Source organism: Protopterus annectens, chromosome 12.part0 (assembly GCF_019279795.1).
Source record: "Protopterus annectens isolate FY-2018-M chromosome 12.part0, PAN1.0, whole genome shotgun sequence".
NCBI classification, from domain to species: domain Eukaryota; kingdom Metazoa; phylum Chordata; order Ceratodontiformes; family Protopteridae; genus Protopterus; species Protopterus annectens.
In genome coordinates, this window is record NC_056746.1 from 388,980,787 (window position 1) to 389,002,652 (window position 21,866).

Sequence of the window (21,866 nt, forward strand, 5' to 3'; positions counted from 1 at the left end):
TAGGGAAAAATTTGATTATGTGGCCATTCACTATTGTCAGGTTTCGTGCATTATGTGTCGACTTTTATGTAGTCACACATATGCACTTTGGGTCTTATAATATAGACCCCTTTATTGACTGCTGGGCAAGTTTTGCTCTCAAGTCTGTAACTACATATTGCAGCACGTAAATTCTTTTCAAATATTTTTGTCATCTTTATCTAAGAAATCATTCTCTGGTATCCAAATACACTTTTTTAATGACATGGGATTTCTCATATTATATATTATTATAAGTGCCAATGGCTTTTTTAATTTCATTTTAACTCTCTCTCTTCCTTCTCTTGTTTAATTTCGCACACATCCACTTTATTTACATGCTCTCTGATTTATTTACTCTACTAGGTTCACAGGTAAATACTAGGTTAACTGCCCTGATAGGCCATTTTAAACCTAACCAATAACCAGAGGTCAGAATCAAACCTTATACCTTTGTGTCTATAAGGTGAGGACATCAACCATAATGTCAAACCCATCTCCTTTAATTAAGATAGCTGCCCTTGTAGGCCTTGCCAATTTCCTTTTCAAAGGTGAGAATCAAACCCTGTACCTTATGTCTGTGAGATAAACACCTTAACCATTACATCAACCCACAACCATGTGGGGTAACAAGGTAAATGTTTGTAATTCTGTGACTCATTACTGCAACTCCTAAAATTGTGAAAGAGAACATATGAAAATGTGGACTTTCATACATAAGTTTGTGATTACTGTCCAGAGTTTTCTGTTTTCTCTGATGTATGGCAGTCTCAGAATTACTACATAAAACCAGCAAGGGGTGGGGTTGTTGCAGGAGTCTTGCCTCTCTGCAAATAACAGCTTTAATGAAGAATGCTGAATGTCAACATTTGCTTCTCTCCTGCAGTTTTTTAGTTTTTTGTAATTATGAGATTCACAGTCACAAGTCTCAGAATTACAAGTGATCATTGTACAAACATCCACAGTTTAGCTAATGTTAAATATATTTCTGCCAAAAAATTGGCTCTCAGTTTAATATTTTTATACCACAAGTAAATATATTTCTGATTAATGAATCATTCAATCCCCAAATTTACATTCCTTCCTCTATTATGAATTGGTTACATGCACATGTTTGATCCTGTTTTATGGTAAAAATGTATGCAAAGTTTTTCTTAGCTTCACAATACTGTTTGAACCTTTCTTTTATGGCAGTCAAATTATTTCATTAGTCTTTAGTAAGATTAGAGATGTTAAATGTCTTTATTTCTTTGTCTTAGTTATGTAAAGAAATGTGACTATATATCTTAGCTTTTTTTGGATATGGCAGATGCAGCATTAAAAATTCAAACATTTTCAGCCATTGCTTCCAGTTTTTTGACAGATTCCCACAGGTTATGTGGGAAAATAGCTGCCATTATAGATATTCCACTGTTTAAAGTCTTGTTTTTTGTCTTGTTTCACTGCTATCTTGAAACATATAATGCCACATTGATTAACCATCTGGAATGCCTATATTATAACATTCTTAATTTCATTTATTAATTTTACTATAATTTTTCCATTATTTAGTTGGTAATTCATTCTTGAACACATTTGCATATGTGTAGTTACAGAAACATAGTTTCAGAGCAATGAAAGCAATCCCTCTATTTCTGGGTTTAATGCCCATTATGTCTTCAGGCTTACTGGCGATTGTGGAGAGTATCAGCATTTGTCAAGGATATGATAACCTCACAACAGATTCCTTGGTACACCACATTTGAATTCCTAGAAGTCCAGATCACCATAAACCAAAATAATTACCACTAGCTATAAAAAGTTTGTATGTCCCCTTCTGAGCACAATAGCTATCTTAAAGCATTGGCTGAAATTCACATTAAACCTAAAATCTTTGTACTGGAAAACTTCAGTTATTCATCAGTAAACTGTCTAACCTACACTGCCAATGGTTGTCAATCCCAGCATTTCCTTGACATCATAAACGCTAACTGCCTTTCACAGATAGTTAACCATCCTACTAAGGGTCCCAGTATCCTGGATCTAGTCCTCACAAATATGGCCACTTCTTGCACAGCTCCATGTGTATTGTCATGTCCTCTTAAGTCAGGGCATAGTTTAGTGACCTTTTCCTTTAAAACTGGAATTTTAATTTCAATTTAAAATAGTTCTGCATTAAGGGACTTCTCAAAAGCAACATTTTTTAGTTTCTTTTCAGACTTAAATTCTTTTGTAATCCTCCTCTGAAGGATCTCATTGCTAAAGCTGCAGCCTATGTCTGTGACTTCTACTCCCACTTAAATAGTTGTACAGGTAAGACAGTCCCTATCTGCAACAAATATAATAAGAAATTTAAAAACAAAACCCTGTTGTGGAATACCTGTATAAACAAACTATATAATAAGAGGAAGAAACTGCTTAATGCTTATAAGAGGTCTCATACTACCTACCTTAAGAGTACACTTAAGCAAAGTAATAAAGAGCTTAACAGAACCATTATGGACCTCCAAGCATGATCTTAAAATAGCCACTAAACCAGAAGTAACACAAAATCTTTAACTATGTCAGGAAGTTAAGGACTAGCATCCAACAATATTCAGAGTTAGTCCAGAATAATACGACACTCTCTGATCCAAAGGAAATAGTTAATGTCTAGATTTAATTTTCATCCCATATCATTTTAATCCCACCCACAGTTACAACTATCCCACAGGTTCCATGACCCCAGCCACCCCTTTAATTACTATGGAACATGTTCTCTCAGCTCTCTCAAAAACTAAGAATACTTAAATCATGGGCCATGATAACATAACATGTTGCCTAATTATCAGTGCCAAATATATGTTTCCTGAGCCCCTATTTAAGCTCTTGAATCCAAGCCTCTCCACTGGTTACATTCCTGGAGCTTGGAAAATGCCTATTGTAATGCCATTACACAAGGGTGGCCCGTCCACAGACCCTGGTAACTACAGACCCATTAGTCTCACTAGTCTCATATGTAAAGCTATGGGGTGTATTATCTCAGACTCCATTAATCTATACAGTGAAAATCTCTTTTCAGCTTTATCAAAGGAATATCCTGCCTTATTAACCTCATAAATTTATTTGAAAAAAGTAACTGTAGGGGATACTGGTTATGCAGTACATGCAGCATAACTCTGGACAAGGCCTTTGTCACTATTCCCATTCAGGCATTATTGATAGACTTGTGATAATATCCTTATATTGTGCAGTGGATATCAAAACCAGTTGTCTGACAGAACCCATGTGGTTAGAGTAGCAGTGCCACTTCTGTAAACAAAAAATAACCAGGGGTGTACCATAGGGCTCAGTTTTTGGTCCTCTCCTGTTTGTCATGTATTTCTCAGATCTTCAGGCCATCACTTCTGGTCTACAGTTAACTAAGTTTGCAGACAATGGTAAACTGGATGTTGTTATTTAATCTTCAACTGACTTACAATTGTTCCAACATGGGTTAGACCACGTTAACAATTGGTGCACTGGCAGTAGTCTCAAATTAAATGTAAAAAATGTAGCATAGTTTACTTTTGTAAATAAACCAATTTCACTCACTATATAAGAGAGACATTCATCCAATCAGAAACAGTTGTCAGGGATCCAGGCACTCTTTTTGATAATATCTTATCATTTGAACAGCATGTCTCCACACTAGTTTGGAAAGTCTTTTATCTGGCTCATCTAATTTCGAAAGGCATTGCCAGTAGATCCAAATAAGTCCTAATTCCTCATTGCTCATATATTATCAGACCCTTTACTGAATAAAATTTACCTTTTGGCATGTATTTATCTACTATAACACGCAACTTAACTAAAAAGATCAGTGGCCTCTGAAATCTTCATTATCAGAAGAGACTGGCAGACTTTTCTCTGTATTCATACACATTCTTCTTCATAAGGAGAGAATTAAAAACAAGAGCTGATTTTTCAGTCACACAACTCCTAGAAGAGGAGAAAAGCAGGCATATGAAAAGGGTCTGACCCAAGAAATCAAATCAAAAAAATACTTAAAACAGTGACATTGTATCATTTTGGCACAGCTGTGAACTGACAGAGGTGTAGCTGTGTTGGGGGTGTGGATGAAGGGGAGGCTCCCCTGGAGGCAATCTGTTAGGGGGTATGGTCAGCAGATGCCAATGAGGTGGTAGTGTTCTGCCAGCATTCAGAAATGAAATCCAATACTGTACTAAGGATGCAAAGCTGCAATATCTCTCATGTGGTATTATTTATAGTAACAAGACACTTTTTTACATTTGTAGCAAGCAATTTGCTTTAATTTTTGAGCGAATGTTTTTTTTTCTTGGTCCACAATTTTAACGGAACCTTTTTTTTTTTTTTTTTTTGTTCCTCATTTGGAATTTAGGGTGGTGGAAGGTCAGGGAGCTGCAGTGAGCCCTAAATGAAGTAATTGCATTTCTGTGTATAGACAGTTTTTGAACTAGTGGACCCCACAGTCTGCACTACTCTTTTGTCATAACCAATGTGACCATTTGTGTCTCTCACAAGAAATCTGGCCCTCAGGAAATGCTCCCCCCAAAAAAAATCACAATTAATACTAGCAGATGACATGCCCAGACAAGAATCCAGTCACTGGTAATTACTACCAATAACCAATGACAAAGAAAAAAAAGCAGGACAGCTGTTTGTTTGAACATTGGTGGAAAAAAACATCCAATAGTGGGTATTCTAGTTTGTTAATGCTATGCAAGATGCTCACCTGGGAGTTTGTACTGGCAAGAGTCACTATACATTACAGAAACCAAAGAATAAGCATTTTGTACTGTACATGATCAGTCAGGTGTAAACAAAGGCAAATACTTCACCCAAGAGAAATCAAATGATAAACACTCTACATGACAAAACAGCAGTATGGAAAAGAAAAGGGATATTCACTATAAATCAGAGAAAAGCAAACATTAAGCATTCTGTCTTACAATGGAATTGCTTATAGAAAGCTGGGGATATTAACCTCACATATAATAGAAACCCACAGTATTTTATTATCTACTACTGAGGATGAAAAAAGAACAGGTAGGCACCTGCTAGACATCATTAATGCCCATTTCTGCTACTTCCCATAATTTTAAAATGCTCAAACAAGGCTTGAAAAAATACAGAAATATTTTGCAGTCTTGTGTGATTTTTTTTTTAGTACCTCCAGATTTCCTGAGGTTCGTCCATTGTAATCCAGAATTGTTGTCATTAGCAAACCCCAGAATGTACTTGTAGGAAAAGTGGTAGATAAGCAGCCATCAGGCATCTGTTACTTAAAAATAAATATATATTTCTAGAAACTTCAACAAATGCCAGCACTTCACATGTAAACATGTTGTTTCACACCACATTGATTCTGGAAAGTACAGTTAAACTTATCATAAAATTAAATGTTCAAATGATCACTGCTGCAATAGCCTTAGGTATGTGAGTTATATCTTGCCAAGGATATAACAGCCAGCCAGCTTCCTAATCTGCATGGCATCTTCCACATGTCAAAACTATTGGCCAGCTCAAGCAGAGCTGATTAAAAGATACATTTGGGTGCAAAGCCCTTCAGAATTTTCCTGCCAGCAGAAAGAGGGAACCTGAGTCCTGAAAGGGCAATGCTAAGAACAGCAGAAATAAACGTCCACACACTAGCAAAAAAAAAAAAAAATGGTAAGTCTAACTTACACAACTATGTTCATCATATTGATCACTGCTGCAGTAGGCTAGCTATAGGAGTAGATTACCTTAACTAACTACATCTGGGAGTTGGAAGGAGAAGAGTCCAGGAGCCCTGGAGTATGGTCCTAGCAAAGCTTGATCTGGACTACAGAAGGAATCAAGCTTATAGTGCTTTCTAGAAGTAGCTACAGAGGACAAAGAAGCAGCTGCTCAAATACTTCTAAAATCCAGCTCTTTCCAAAAGGCCAAAGAAGAAGCCAAGGACCTGGTAGAGTGGAGAAAAAGAAAATTTAAAACGAGAATGCAAGAACATGTTAGGGATATAAAAAGAGGTATGTTAGAAAGTCCAATTGCTTCTCACTTTATAGAAGTTCATAGTGGTAGTGTAGATGTATTTGAATGTTGTGTTCTTGAAAAAGTATTAGTTAAAAAAGGTGACGATAGATTAATAAAAAATGTTTTATTGTATAAGGAAGCTATTTATATATTGAAATATAATACTATGTCACCTAATGGTTTAAATTTAGAAATGAATTGGAAAAGTTTATTGTAGTTTCTTAAATGTAACTAGTTTTTTATATACATGGTATTGAATAATGTATGTTACCTTTAAAATTTCTTTTATATATAATTGATTAATTTAATATGATTGTTTAATTGATTGTAGTATTTATATGAGTGGGTGTGTTTTGTAATTTATGTTCATTGAAGGCTATTATGCCGAGGCGCTAAGCTGTATTAAATTTTCTAAAGGAACTAGCGTTGTTTTCTTGGCTTCGGCCTGAATACATTTCAGTGTTGTTTGTGATTTTGACAATATGGATACTAGTTCTTTATTGAACACTCTGAGAGTCTTTAGAGAGAACTTTAATTCTCCAGTTGATGGCTTTATTTCGGATACCAGTGATACTAATGAAGGTACAATAAACGTTCCATTTGTTTCGGAAATAAATGGTTGTTCTGTGAGATCCTGTATTCCAGCTCCTGTGACGACAGCGGTACCTGATACGGCAGTTAGACCGAAGGTTCCTATGAATACGCAAGTTTTGTTTCCTGGAAAAACGCCGGTACCTGAGGTTACTAACAGAACGAAAACACATATGGAAGTTCCAGGTTTTCCGGTTGTCTCTGAAGTTTTACAAGGTAATAAATCCATGTCAGCTTCTATTAATTGTCAGCAAATAAATTCAGGAGAGACTTTAAGACCTAGCGGTAATGTAACCTCAGATTATATATCAAATTTGATTTACGAAAGACAACAGAAATTTATTAATCCTTTCGGTTCGTTGGGAGGGCGTAGCAATGCTATGTTCTCACAGGAGATACAAGATATAATAAAGGAATTTGAAAAACTATTATTCCGTGAGACACGCTGTCATTTCAATTTACTGGGTCTAAACAGATATGTAGAACTTGACATTTCCCCTCGGGGTTTAAGAGCTTTTAAAAGCCCCGCAACACCATTTGACAATGCTGATAAAGATGATTTAATATTTAAAGACCGCTGGCTTACGGCGGCTCACAATTGCGCAATGGAATGGGTAAAGATACTTGTGGACAGAGAACAACTACTGTTGCAAAAATTACAAAAGCAATTGCATTCTTTTCATTCTAGGTTACTATCAGTCAAGGTTAATGATATTTTTGTTGGTTTAAAAGAAAATTTGAATAAATATGAAAATGAACAAATACAGTATAAATCAACAAAAATTAAAAGGGACATTAAAGACTATGATAATGGTCGTGCGTTTCTTTGGAAATGCAAATCTTTTTTTGGCCCTTTAACTAAACAGAAAAAATCAAATAAAAAACAACTTTCAGTTTCATTTGCATCTTCTGAAGGTTATGGGCAAACTACAGATTCAGAAGTTAACTACAATGATTTTCCTCCTCTTCCAGCTGCTATAGATCCAGCAGCTCATCAGCAACGCTTTCGGAATGAAAGCAATAATTCCAAGAGAGGAAATAAAAAGAAAGGTTTTGAAACGGGTTCTTCATCGGGTGAAGGACAATTTAAACAAGTATACAAGAGGGGTAGATGGAATTGATTTTAGTAATTCTGATTCTACCATCTCTAATGTAGTTAATATTTCTGGTTGTGATTTATCTAATGATGAAATGTCTGTACTTAATTTAGGGCTAAAATTTGTCCCTACTGTCATACCTCGACACTATTTACTTAAACAAAATATTTTTAAATTCATTAGAAAACTTCATTTGAAATGTCATTTTTCTCATGATAAAGTATTTCCAACAGATAAAGTTGAATTATATGAAGGAAATGATGACAGTGATACCAGTATAGATAGCTATTATTCTTGTCTGTCAGATGATTTATCATTATTTACATATTCACAGGTGTATTCTTTACTTAATATAGATGGTATTGATTTTCACAGTAAATTTATTCCTTCTTATAATAATTCCAGTATTATTCAATTTTCTGAAATGGTGCATTTTTCCGTTCAAGAAATTATGAATTCAATAAATAAAAAATATCAGAAATATAATATGACAAAAATGAATGGAATGCTTTGAAAAATCTTGTTGATAGACATGATATAGTTATTAAAAAATCTGATAAAAGCAATAAAGTAGTACTACTTAATCATAGGCAATATCTTGATATGTGTATGTCACATCTTAATGATTCTTTAACCTATGAAGTTAGTAACCTTGATAGTTATCTTAATGCAATGAAAGAATACACACATTTATTAAATAAAGGTGTTAGGTTAGGATATTTTTCTAAACAAGATCTTAATAGAAAATTTTGTATAGATAGGGTTGGGAGGGTGGCCTAATGGTTAAGGTGTTTGCCTTACAAACACAAGGTACAGGGTTTGAATCTCACAGGGGATAACTGGCTAGGCTTAAAATGACTCACAAGGGCAGTTAGCCTAGTACTAGCTTATAAACTAAACTAAACCTATGATTGTAATTTGGCCACTTTCTATTGCCTTCCAAAATTGCACAAAAATATGATAAATCCGCCTGGCCGCCCTATTGTTTCAGCTAGCAATTACTTTTGTCGGAATATAGGCATTGTTATACATAATCATCTGCTACCACATGTACAAAAATTAGAGTCTTATATTCGAGACTCTTTTGATTTTATTGATAAGATTAGTGAAGTTATTTGGACAGACAGTATGTTTTGGATAAGTATTGATGTTGTCAGTCTATATACAAATATTAAACATTTAGATGGTTTACAGGCTTTACACTATTTTCTAGGAGATAGTCCTACTACTCATTTTATTATGGATTTAACCTCTTTTTGTCTTTCAAATAATTTCTTTAGTTTTAATGAAATTGTTTACCATCAGATTAAAGGAACAGCTATGGGGGCATCTTTTGCCCCCATGTATGCAAATTTATTTATGGCTAAATATGAATTAGAATATATATATACTAATGAATTCTTTAAAAATTATGTACTTTTTTACTATCGCTACATAGATGATCTTGTTTTTCTTTGTAGTGGAGGTTTTGAACATGTTTATGAATTTTTTTCAGATTTAAATAATAATAGATTCAATTTACATTTTGATGGTTTACAATTTGGGAATAAAATCCATTATTTGGATATTTCATTACAGGGAGAAGTAGGTAAAAAGATTCAGACAACAGTGTATCGCAAATTTTCTGATGGAAATCAGTTCCTTTTTGGAACTAGTTGTCATCCCCCACATACATTGGTGTCTTTACCATATGGAGAAATTATTAGATTATCTAGACTATGTAATAATGAAATAGATCTAGAAAAAAATATTTATGATTGTATTACTATGTTTTTAAAGAGAGGTTATAGTATGGAGTTATTGAATATGTCCATTAATAAATTATTAGACAATCATAGTAACAATAATGTTTATCAATTAGGAAATAATAAGAATAAAGAAGATGATAATTTTTTACCATATGTCAATAATATTGGGAGTATTAACATAAAAAATAATAGTTTAAAAGTTTCTGATCAAGAAATTAAGGATGTTTATTTTGTTACCACTTACAATATATTTAGTAATAAAATTTGGAATATTATTAAGTATTTTTGGAAATTTTTGGTATCTGATAGAAATCTTTGTAAACTTTTTCCTAATATTCCTAAAATAGCCTTTAAGAGAGGTCAAAATTTATCAGATAAATTAATTAAGGCTTATTATATTTCCCCTAATAGTCAAGTTTATCATAATATACAGACATATGGTACTTTTGCCTGTAATCGATGTAGTATATGTAAATATGTAAGGCCATATTTTGATAAAATTAATGACATTACTTATAAACCAAATAATGTTTTTTCTTACAATTCAGTAGGTATAATTTATTGTATTAAGTGTCCATGTAAACTCTATTATATAGGAGAGACAAAAAGAAAATTTAAAACGAGAATGCAAGAACATGTTAGGGATATAAAAAGAGGTATGTTAGAAAGTCCAATTGCTTCTCACTTTATAGAAGTTCATAGTGGTAGTATAGATGTATTTGAATGTTGTGTTCTTGAAAAAGTATTAGTTAAAAAAGGTGACGATAGATTAATAAAAAATGTTTTATTGTATAAGGGAGCTATTTATATATTGAAATATAATACTATGTCACCTAATGGTTTAAATTTAGAAATGAATTGGAAAAGTTTATTGTAGTTTCTTAAATGTAACTAGTTTTTTATATACATGGTATTGAATAATGTATGTTACCTTTAAAATTTCTTTTATATATAATTGATTAATTTAATATGATTGTTTAATTGATTGTAGTATTTATATGAGTGGGTGTGTTTTGTAATTTATGTTCATTGAAGGCTATTATGCCGAGGCGCTAAGCTGTATTAAATTTTCTAAAGGAACTAGCGTTGTTTTTTTGGCTTCGGCCTGAATACATTTCAGTGTTGTTTGTGACCTGGTAGAGTGGGCCTTCACCCTGCCTGGGATAGTTTTGTTATGGTGAGTATAACAAAAGATAATAGCCTTAGGCAACCATTTGGAAATAGTCTGTTTTGACACAAGTTGTCCCTTCTTCATACCTCCACAAGAAATGAACAATTGATTTGAATATCTGAAAGATATAGTTCTGTCAAGATAGTACCTGAGCTGTCTGTGGACATCCAAGCTATGGAGTCTCCTTTCTCTCTCATTTTTAGGTTCAGGAAAGAAAACAGGGAGATGGATAGTTTGGCTTAAATTAAACTCAGGCACCACTTAAGGCATAAAAGAAGGATTAATTCTAAAACAAAATATATATATCCCTATGGAAAATGGGATAGGGTTGACTCACCATAACAGCTTGCAACTCAGATGCCCTTCTTACAGAGGTCAGAGAAATCTATTCTCTATGTTAAGAACTTCAAGTCAGCAGGATTAGTGAGTTCAAATGGAGCAAGTCTTAGCTTTTCTAACAGAAAATTAATATCCCAAGGAGGGACCACCAGTTTTCTTGGAGGCATCATATGCAAAACCCCCTTTCAAAACCATTTTAACACAAGACTCTATTGAAAGAGGATGATCCATGGGGAGACATGATAAAATGTCTGATAAATCAACATTGGTAGAGGAATAAGAAAGGTCCTAGGATAGAAACCAAAACAAATATTGTAGAACCAAAGAATAACTAGCCCTGAATAGGTGCTGGTTATGTTGCTGGCAACAGCTAGAAAACCTTTTCCATTTGCTAGTATATGATTTTCTAGTAACAGGTTTTCTTGCCTCCATTAGTACCTGCTGCACATCCTCAGAAAACAGGTGCCTAAAAGGACTCTATCATCCAGACAGTCAACTGAAGTTAACTGATGTTAGGGTGAATCAAACATCCCTGTTCTTGTGAGTAGATCCAGTCTCTGAGGAAGATTGTATTAATTGTCCCTGACCATTCCCAAAAGAAGGAAGAACCATAGTTGCCTGGGCCAGAAGGGAGTCACCACAATGACTGTGGGGGAATCCTTATGAATCTTAGGAAGTACACCAGATATCAGTGGAAAGGGTAGAAAAGTATATAAGAACATTCCTGTCCAAGGAAAAGAAAAATATGTCAATCTTTCAGTCCTTCTTGCATGGAGTCCTAAAACAAAAATCTTACCAGTTGATTGTTCAGAGAGGAGGCAAAAAGGTCTGCTTAAAGAACTCACCATAAATGGATCAAATCTTAGAAGACCCCCTGATCTAGTTTCCATTCATAAGGGTCTGTCATGCTTCTACTCAGCTTGTCTGCCACACAATTTTGCTCTGACAGAATGTAGGATGCCTGTAAAGTGAGGCTGTGTTGTGAAGCTATATCCCAAGCTAGCATGGCAAATCTGTAAAGGGAGCATAACCTAGTTCCCTCTTGCTTGTTGATGTACCATGTGATTATGGTATTGTCTGTAGAAGTCTTGAAGACCAAAGATTGTTCAGAGTTCTATGCCTTGATCAGCGCAAGCATTTCCTTGATATTTATGTACTTGCACCTGTCTTTGGTATTCAACATCCCCTGCACTTTTATTCCTCCTGAAACTGATCCCCAAGCAAAATTTGAAGGATAAGTGGTCACTGACTGCTTTGTAGCAAGGAAGGAGAAGGAGAGACCCAGCTAAGGATATCTATCTCAACCAAAACAATTTCTTCTGACAACCCCCAGCACTGAGATTTGAAATGATATTGGGTGTTGATGCTGGGACCAAAGACATTTCAGATACCACTATAGCTTTCTCATGTGGAGTGTTGCCAGGGTAATCATGAGACTCATAGATGCCATGACACCCAAAATCCTGAGGTATTCCTTCACTGTGACTGAAGTCTGATTGGAAAACATTTGAAGTAGATACAGATAAAGATCTATTTTTTTTTTCTCTGTGAAAGAAAATCTCTTTGGACTGAGGTGTATAGTTGACATCCCAAGAACACAATCGTGAATGAAGGGGTCAAGAAAGACTTTTGAATATTTTCTTGGAATTCCATCTTATGTAAGAGATGTCTCACCCAAGAGAGAGAGATTCCTGACACTGAACAAGATTTTGCAAAGATAAGCAAGTCATCAAAATATGTGAATACCCTTTAGCATGCAATGATATATAGCTGGAGCTAGGCACTTTGCAAACACTCTAGGTGCAACGGGTAACCCAAAAGAAATGTCTGAAGTGTGAATGAATAGAGATGTGATGATAAGCATCTTTTTAAGTCTAGTGTTGCTAGGAAACCTGAATGAGGAAGAAGAGGTAACAAGTTGTGACATGACATCATTTTGAATTCGGGCACTATCACATATGGGTTTAGGAAAGAAAGATCCAGAAATGACCTCCAAGCATTTTCTTGCTTTTTTTCCTTCTTTGGCACTAGAAACATCCTTGAATGAAAATCATTCCTCACCTGGGAAGGAGGAACGGGTTCTATCACTCCTTGGGACAGTATGTGATGAAGAGCCAGTCAAAACAATAGCATCTGATCTGAATGATGAGGAATGCCCCCTGGAAAGGAGGAATCCCACTGCCATCTGCAACCTTGATGAATGACTTTCAGAACCCATTTATCTGAAACAATCTGTTGCCAAAGAGAAACACAGAGATTCAGATTTTCTGGAAGAAAAAAGAGGCCAGGGTAGGAGGGGGTCTCAAGATCTCTTCAACTGTCACACCAACTTGTTGGACTGTCTATGATTTTGGAAGGTTTGAGACTCCTTTTTAATCACCCTTGGCATTTTTTCTTAAATGTCTGTTTACCTGTATTTTGCTGAGACTGTTTCGTTTTTTTTTTTTTTTGCCAAAATTGGATGAAAAGAAAATCCATTGGAAAATTTGGAAAAGGAGGGTGGAAAAATCTTAAATTTGCCCCTTTCATCACATGTTTTGATCACCTCTGCAGCAGAGGGGCCTAACACTAAATCTCTGTCCAAGGGAGAATTTAAAATCTCATTTTTAACTTTATCCAAGAGGTTCTGAGAATGCAGCCATGCAAACCTCCTCAAAACAGTACCAGAGACCATAGCCATGGAAGAATTATCATCAGAGTCATATACACACTATAAACAATGTGAAGTGACCTGTGCAATAGACACAACTAAATTATTTAAGGCAAATTTTTCTTCACAAGAAGAAACTGCAGATAAAACATTCCTCATACGTTCACATCTTGTCAGGACAAACTTTAACATATGAGCGTGACAATTCAAACTTCTGAAAATCAAGGGTGCCGAAGTGTGCACTATTTCCCATACATATCAATAATGTTCCCATCCCTATCAAAAAGAGTAGGATTGGAATTAATGAAGTGCTTAGCAACATGGGATAAACCAAAGTTATAGCTGCTGGGTCAAGCTTTTGAACAGCATATACAATTTTAAAGACTGTTATACATCCTATCTGTTATTTTAGGGTTAGGTGGCTGACAATCAGGAAAACTGCAGGTGGTAACATGCACATCTTAAGCAGACAGAACAGGAGGAATGGGTGTAGGTTCTGGAAAATCCTTCTGTAACAACTCAGTATTTTCTGAGGGACTGAGAAAACAGTGTTCTCTCATTAAAAACACTGGCACATCCTAGCAATAGTTTCACAGAAAGGTAACCTCCCACAGGGATAATCAGAAACTAAGCTCTCCTCTAAGTTTGAATCAGAAATGTGAGGAAAAAATAATTGTATCCATCCCTGCATCTTCCTGTACAGATGCAGAATTTTGAATCTCTTCAGGAAAAAAGGAATCCACCCTTCTTTTAACAGAAACTAATTTACAAGAAGGATCAATGACATGAATTAAACCTTGTGTCAGACCTAGTAAACTACTCCTATCTAAAGAAACTTAAGGAGGAGTAGACACATGCTTAATTGTCTGCTTATTTTTGAAAGGAAACATTGAGGAGAGGGCAACTGTGTTATTAATGGCAATGACAGCTTCCCCTTGGTTGAGCAAAGCATTCTGACACAACATGGAAAACTTCCCTGTTGCCTCTCCCAAGACCAACAATAGTGTCTTTTCTTTGCCCACTGAGGATACTCCAACAGTCCCAGAGGATATGGTCTATAGTGTCCGTAGGTGCTACATCAGAGGGATCTAGGGTAAAAGATCACCCACCTGTGGCTGAGGTAAACTGCTAGTCTGCTGTGGTGGCAAAGGCTGTTTGCTTAATTTTTTTCTTTTTGTGGCTGGAAGAAGGGCCGACTGTGGGACTAGTAGTCTGTTTCATGGTTAAGCTGAAAATGTTGCCTCTTTCCCAGGGAAGACGAGCAGCAATTACCAGTAAACACTACCAGTTCACAAACGTTACTTTTTTGACAAAAAAAAACCCCACAGTAAAAGCAGTATGCCATCCCCACAAAAGTAAAATAAATATACATTTTCCAAGGAGAAAAGTTTTCAGTTACTTTACACCACTTTTAAACTGAAAGAAAAAAATAATCACTACATTTAAAAGTATGTAACACTCTTGACACAATCCACTAAAACACAATAATCCTAGTTTTAAAACAACTTTTCTGAAGAGGAAAGTAATAAAGCATCAACAAAATTAAAAAAATGGAAGGAAAGAGAACTTACCTGACCAAAGGAAAGCACAAGCTGACTATCGATCATTGAAAGTCTCAGAGGCGTGCACGCTTCAGCAGCGGTGAAGCTCTGAAGGGCTTTGCACCCAAACTTGTCTTTTAGTCAGCTCAGTTCAAGCTGCCTGACAGTTTGGGCATGTGGAAAGTGCTTAAAGCTTTGGAAGTTGACCGGCTATTACATCCCTGGAAGGATATAACCCATATAGTTGTGGCTACTGCAGCAGTGATCATTCGAAGATATACTGTTATGATAAGTTTAACTGCACTTTCCAGAATTACTGTGGTAGGAAACAACATATTTACATCTGAAATGCTGGCCTGCACATTAACAAGAGACAAATACTTTCACTCACATCATTGTGGTTAATGCCATTCATGCCCCTTATACTGCCATACACAAAAAAGAAAAGCTAGTACTTACCGGCTAGTTCCCGCTGTTCTGGACTGACTTTACCTGCAGCTAGTATCATTGGAACACTACCAAAATATCCATTGCTGATACCCATAAGGAGGGAGAAAATGCAAGGCCAGGCTGGATGACTGAACGAAGGCTTCCCATTGGGGTATACACACATAATGAAAAGAGGAATAAAAATGACGCGGAGGCAGGAGCACATTAGCAAGCGAGGCCCATTCCAGTCATAAGGCAAAGCAGCCAAGATCTGGGAAAACCAAAGCAAAATATTTTCTTAAAAACAATTCTTAATAAAGTTATTCTAAATATTTCTTCATTTGTTATTAATTTATCCTTTCCTTTCTTACTTCACTTCTTCTTTTACCTCTTGTTACTTCTGCAGCAAATGAATCTTCATGAGATGCACTCATTTGATAAAAAAATCTCATTAGGTTATATGGATAGTTAAGTAATATACAGCCCCCTATGCCATTACAATCTAAGGACCAATGAAGTATGCCTTTCAAAATTTAAGGTATCCGATTTAAAAGTTAATAAAAATGAAGCTGATCACAGAATGAAATCTGCTATCATCCAAGGGCTTAATTCTCAAAAGACAATAAAGGCTACCATGATTTCTGAAATTTCAGGTTGAGATACTTGCACAATATGTTTTACAGATCAGGGAAAATAAAGTGGAACAAACTGATAAGAAAACATAAATAATCCACAGAGGTTTGTCATTAATTATTAATGGTGAATATTCAGAAACAATGGAATCTGTTAAAAAAATATTTATTTAATGTTACTACATGAAATCCTTAGTGCATGTAGCATATAAATTATAGCATTATGTCCAGCCACTGACCTGGCACAGCACCTATTAGAATACTTTGTGAATTATTAACACCTGAATTATTATCAATGATTAAATGAAGTACAGGTTCAAAATACATTTAGGCTCATAACACAAGCTTCTTAGCAACACAAGTTTAACTGCATGTACATAATTATTTATGCAATATTTCATTTCAATGCAAAATGTAAACTCAGAGAATAAATAACATGAAACTATATATATATATATATATATATATATATATATATACACACAACCAAAACCCCTTTTTTCCCATTTTTGCATTCAACACCACACACTTGCATCTATGGCCAATTTAGAGTGTCCAATCCACCTAAGAACTGCAGCACCACGAAGAATCCCATGTAAACACAGGGAGGACATGCAGACTCCACACAGAAGGTACCCCAAATGAAAATCGAATCAGGGAATTTCTTGCTGTGAGGTGACAATGTTATCCACTGTGCCACTGTGCTATCCATATTATATATATATATATATATATATATATATATATATATATATATATATATATATATATATATCTATATATCATATATATATATATATATATCTATATATATCTATACACACATATATGTGTGTGTGTGTGTGTGTGTGTGTGTGTGTGTGTATGTGTATGTATATATATATATATATATATATATATATATATATATATATATACACACATATATACGTACAACACTGGAAGGTCGACCACCAATGGACAGACTCCGGAGAAGAAAAATCAAAGATAAAGTAGAAAAGCTCCATACATCCATCAAGTTGAGGGTAAAAATGTGCTTTATTACACTCATCTTGAAAGGCATAAGGAAAATATACATTTTATATTTTCCTTATACCTTTCAAGATGACTGTATAGAAATGAGTGATTTTATAATGAGATCATACATAGTTATGTACTGTTGCAATTTTAGAACTTTATTTTATTTGACTTTACAACCATTTGTGGCATTCAGTGACTTGCGGCTGTAGGGTGTTCTTTGGTTTTGGATCGGGCACTGTATTTTGTTACAAGAGCTAGAGGACTGTTGTGTTGCTAGTGGAACCTGTGATTGATTTCATCATTTTATAGGTTATGACATACTTGTTATCTTTTGATATTTATGGTTTACCATTTTTGATCAAGAGACACTGCCATATGTTTTCTAATTGGCTGCACAATTGAATCATGCCACCTGTTGGTTACTGAACAGTTAAATTTCATTCAATGGTGTGTTTTGTTAGCTCTGAAGAAGGTCTATTTGGGTCTGAAAGTGCTCATCTGCTTTATTTACTTTGTTGTTTGTAATAAAGTACATTTTTATCCTCAACTTCATGGATGTTCGGAGCCTTTTATATTTATATATATATATATATATATATATATATATATATATATATATATATATATATATATATATACATATACATATATGCACACATATATACACACATATGTGTGTGTGTGTGTGTGTGTGTGTGTGTGTGTGTGTGTGTGTGTGTGTGTGTGTGTGTGTGTGTGTGTGTGTGTGTGTGTGTGTGTGTAGCTGGATGTCTATTAATGCTTTTAAGATGACTAGTAATCTAGAACATCGCCATGGGTAAACACATACACATAAGGACAAAGTTAAGTTACTTTACAACAAACAGTAAAAGTCCTGCACACCAAAACTAAATTCTAATGCAGTATGTATGCATGTATAAATCAATGCAGTGGTCAGAAAGAAAAGCATGTCACTGTAAAAACACCCCCAACACAGTCTTCATTATTATCGTTAGTGTTAGTAATGGCATTTATCTGTGACTGATGCTGAACAGGCAAAGCATGAAAACAGGATAAAACTCAAATATCGAGTTTTTAATCTCAAAAAAGTAAACTCAACTCAACGATGGCTATATTATCTAGTGTTGAGACAAAAACTCTAATTGAATTTTTCTTTCTCTTCCCTGACTATCAAGTTTCATTCTTTTCAGCTTTTTGACAATGATCCCTTCCTGCACCACCTTATTAATTAATACCTGCTAACACTAACTCTTCCCCTGTCCCTAACCCTAGTCCTGCCCTTTACTTTTGAAAAAACATTTCAGTAACACTACCACTAATCAAGACATCTACGACACATGCACATACATCAACAAGCAAGTACTTCACTGCATCTGTGCTCTCACTTAACTCTACCCTAACCCTAACCCGCCTATGCTTGCACAAACATTCTTACCCCATAATGCCAAATCCTTCAAAATATCTAAAGGTTTCAGCAGTAATTTCCCAAACTATTCTGTTCATCCAAAATCTTAATGAATGAAACACATACTGCATCATATATATATATATATATATATATATATATATATATATATATATATATATATGTATATATATATATATATATATATATATATATATATATATATATATATATATATATATACCTATATATATGGGTTCACTGCTAAATATCAAAATTCCACAATCCCGAGACTCTGGAAACAGATTACCAGAATGTCGAGATTGCGGAATCTTGAACTAAAAAAAAAAAAAAAAAGTAAAACACAAAACCAACTGTTCGAAAGTTTATGCAGGGGGGCAAGCCCCCCTGAACCCCCCACACCCCCTGTAACTTAAATATACCAACTCTGAGATCGTAGTGCAGTGGAGTGAATGGCAAAATTCCTGTTCTGCACTGTACGGCCATCTCCATTCACTGTTTTCGAGATTCTGCAATCACTGTTTTCGAGATTCTGCAATCTCGAGATTCTGGTTGTTGGTATTCAGAGTCTCAGGATTTCTATATTTAGTAGTGAACCTATATATATATATATATATATATATATATATATATATATATATATATATATATATATATATATATATACACACGTGTGTGTATAATATATATATTTATACTTTTGTGTATACACACACACACACACACACACACACACACACAAACACACACACACACATGCATATATACACATATACAAATGGGCCTACTTCAGATGATCAAGTTTTCAAAATGCTGAATTTCATATGGTCAAGACCATGTGGTCAACTTTTTGAAAGTCAGATAGTTGGCATTGAGATAGCGGTACAGTGGTGACTGGAGAATGGAGAGTTTGTCCTTTTCCCCTCTGTAGTGTAATCTCAGAGTTAGTATATACTGTTATGGGGGGGGGGGTTGCCTCCTTGCAAAACCACTGTTATTGGTGTCACTTCATTTTTTGACTTTTCAAAATATTGATCACATGTTGATGTATCACCTCACAGTATTTGTCTGCAATCACCTGGAGAGTTCCTGGGGAAGATGAACAGATTTTAAGGCATGGATCACAGCCCACATTTCCTTTACATTTATATCTGACTAATCCCTCAGGCCTTGTACTTTTATCTTGATTAAAATCTGTACAAAAGTGAAATCTAAGGCATCTGTGGTTAGAGACTAGCTTGGAAGTAGAGGAGAAAAGGGAAGAGCTTGATTTGCTTGAATCTGTACTCTCCACTAATACAGTTGCTTTTCTAAAAATCCCAAGACTGGAGTCTGAAATTCTAGAAAATGCAATTGTTGGGTCCATGTGTTTTTTAGAAACATTGAATCTTTCTTATGTGTAACATGGCTAAAGGAATCATAAGGAAAATAGATATCAGGAACCCAGGATCCTGAGATACTTTCTGGCTGAAGTCTGAGGTTAAGAAGATCAGGAAATTTTCCAGATACAAGTCCACCTTCTCTTGTGTCAAAAAAGCCTTTTGCTGTAGGGTGTCTGTAAGACATGTATACACAAAAACAAATGAACCTTAGAGTTGTCATACCACACACACGAGAAATGGACATGTTTTTGCAAATGTCAGTGGCACCCATAGGAAAGGGGGTTATCACCTATAAACATGTAATAGATTAGCAGTAATGCCTGGATTTGAACTAACTACATAAGATCACAAGCTACAGATTAGTGCCTGAATTGCAAGCTCCACAAGACATGTGGTAAAATATGACAGTGCACAGCTGAATGGATTACATCACCACTGCTCATTAGATGGATGTTTATGCTAAAAAGTGGTTGAAGGGGCACAATAACATTGTACAGCTACACATCAAATATGTATTTGAAGAGTAGTCTACACAGTATGATTTTTAAAGACACGCACACTACTATACTCAAACCTCCCACCTATGTAGGTACACAATGTACAAGGCACAGTATCAAAGTTACACACAACAGGAGAAGTTGTACTAGAACTGTGAGATATTGTATCTGTGGTAGCATTATGTAATCACTGTGGTGCCAAAAAAGTTATTTCCTCTGGGGATGCTAAGATTTACTAGTTTAACACTGTGGCACTGTAAATTCATCTCATACATAGAAGGTTACATAAAGGTGGCTGACTAAATAAGACAGTAATTGCAGTCACACTATTTAAGTAAGGATGGACTCGAACCCTCCACTTAACTAGTTACAAAATGTACACAGCTCATTATCAGTAGCCAGCACCACAGGAGAATCTTGGGTACCAGTGAGGCATACAGCATCTATGAATGTATGACATCAGCAATGTATTGTCAAGGAGATGTGTGTGATAAAATGACTTTTACAGTTATCTGGGGTTGTAAATGTTTCTACTGAAATGTGTGTAAACCAATCCCAAATTAATTTGTAATCCCACACACACACACACACACACACAGTTGTAGAAATTAATCACTGGTATATCCATGCCTCCTACTGTTAAAGATAACAGTGTAAGAAATGCAAGCACCACAGGAGAAGTCTGACTTTTAATGTGATAGAAAGAATGACCTCATTAATGGGTTACATGGGAAATATGTTTGTAAAAGGTGGGATAAGGAGATGGTGCAGCCATCTAGCATTTTAAAATGTTTCTCCAGAGTAGAAGTTAACTGAGCAGTTGCTTTGGACTTCGTACTCACCTGACTATAAACCTCCCAAACACAAACACACACACACACACACACACACACACACACACACACACACACACACACACACACACACACACACACACACACACACACACACACACACACACACACACACAAAATTACCTCACATTGCACATTGAACCTCCTACCTATCTAGCCACATACACAAAATTACCTCACATTGAACAATGAACCTCCTACCTATCTAGCTACACAATCCATAGAGCACAGTATTAGCCACATTGAACAATTAACCTCCTACCTATCTAGCTACACAATCCATAGAGCACAGTATTAGCTGCAAGTGCCACAGGAAAGTCTGACTCTTAAGGGATAAAGTCCATTTTTCTTCAAGATAATCTCATTATTGTGTTGCTGAGAAGATGCTTCTGTAAAACATGAGATAAGGGAGCTGTGTGCAAAGTGAAATGAATTCCCCTCAGGAGAAGTGGATGCAGCACAAAGCATTACACA

At 35.2% G+C, this 21,866-nt stretch overlaps 1 protein-coding gene across 4 annotated transcripts in view; it reads right to left on the bottom strand.

The window, feature by feature from the left end:
- SLC29A4 (solute carrier family 29 member 4) overlaps positions 1 to 21,866 on the bottom strand; it is an 838,710-nt gene that overhangs the window by 57,683 nt on the left and 759,161 nt on the right. For all 4 annotated transcript variants that reach the window (XM_044089484.1, XM_044089483.1, XM_044089482.1 and 1 more), the window contains one exon: positions 15,612 to 15,852. In XM_044089484.1, coding sequence (XP_043945419.1) covers positions 15,612 to 15,852 — 241 coding nt within the window. The remainder of the gene's footprint in view (positions 1 to 15,611; positions 15,853 to 21,866) is intronic.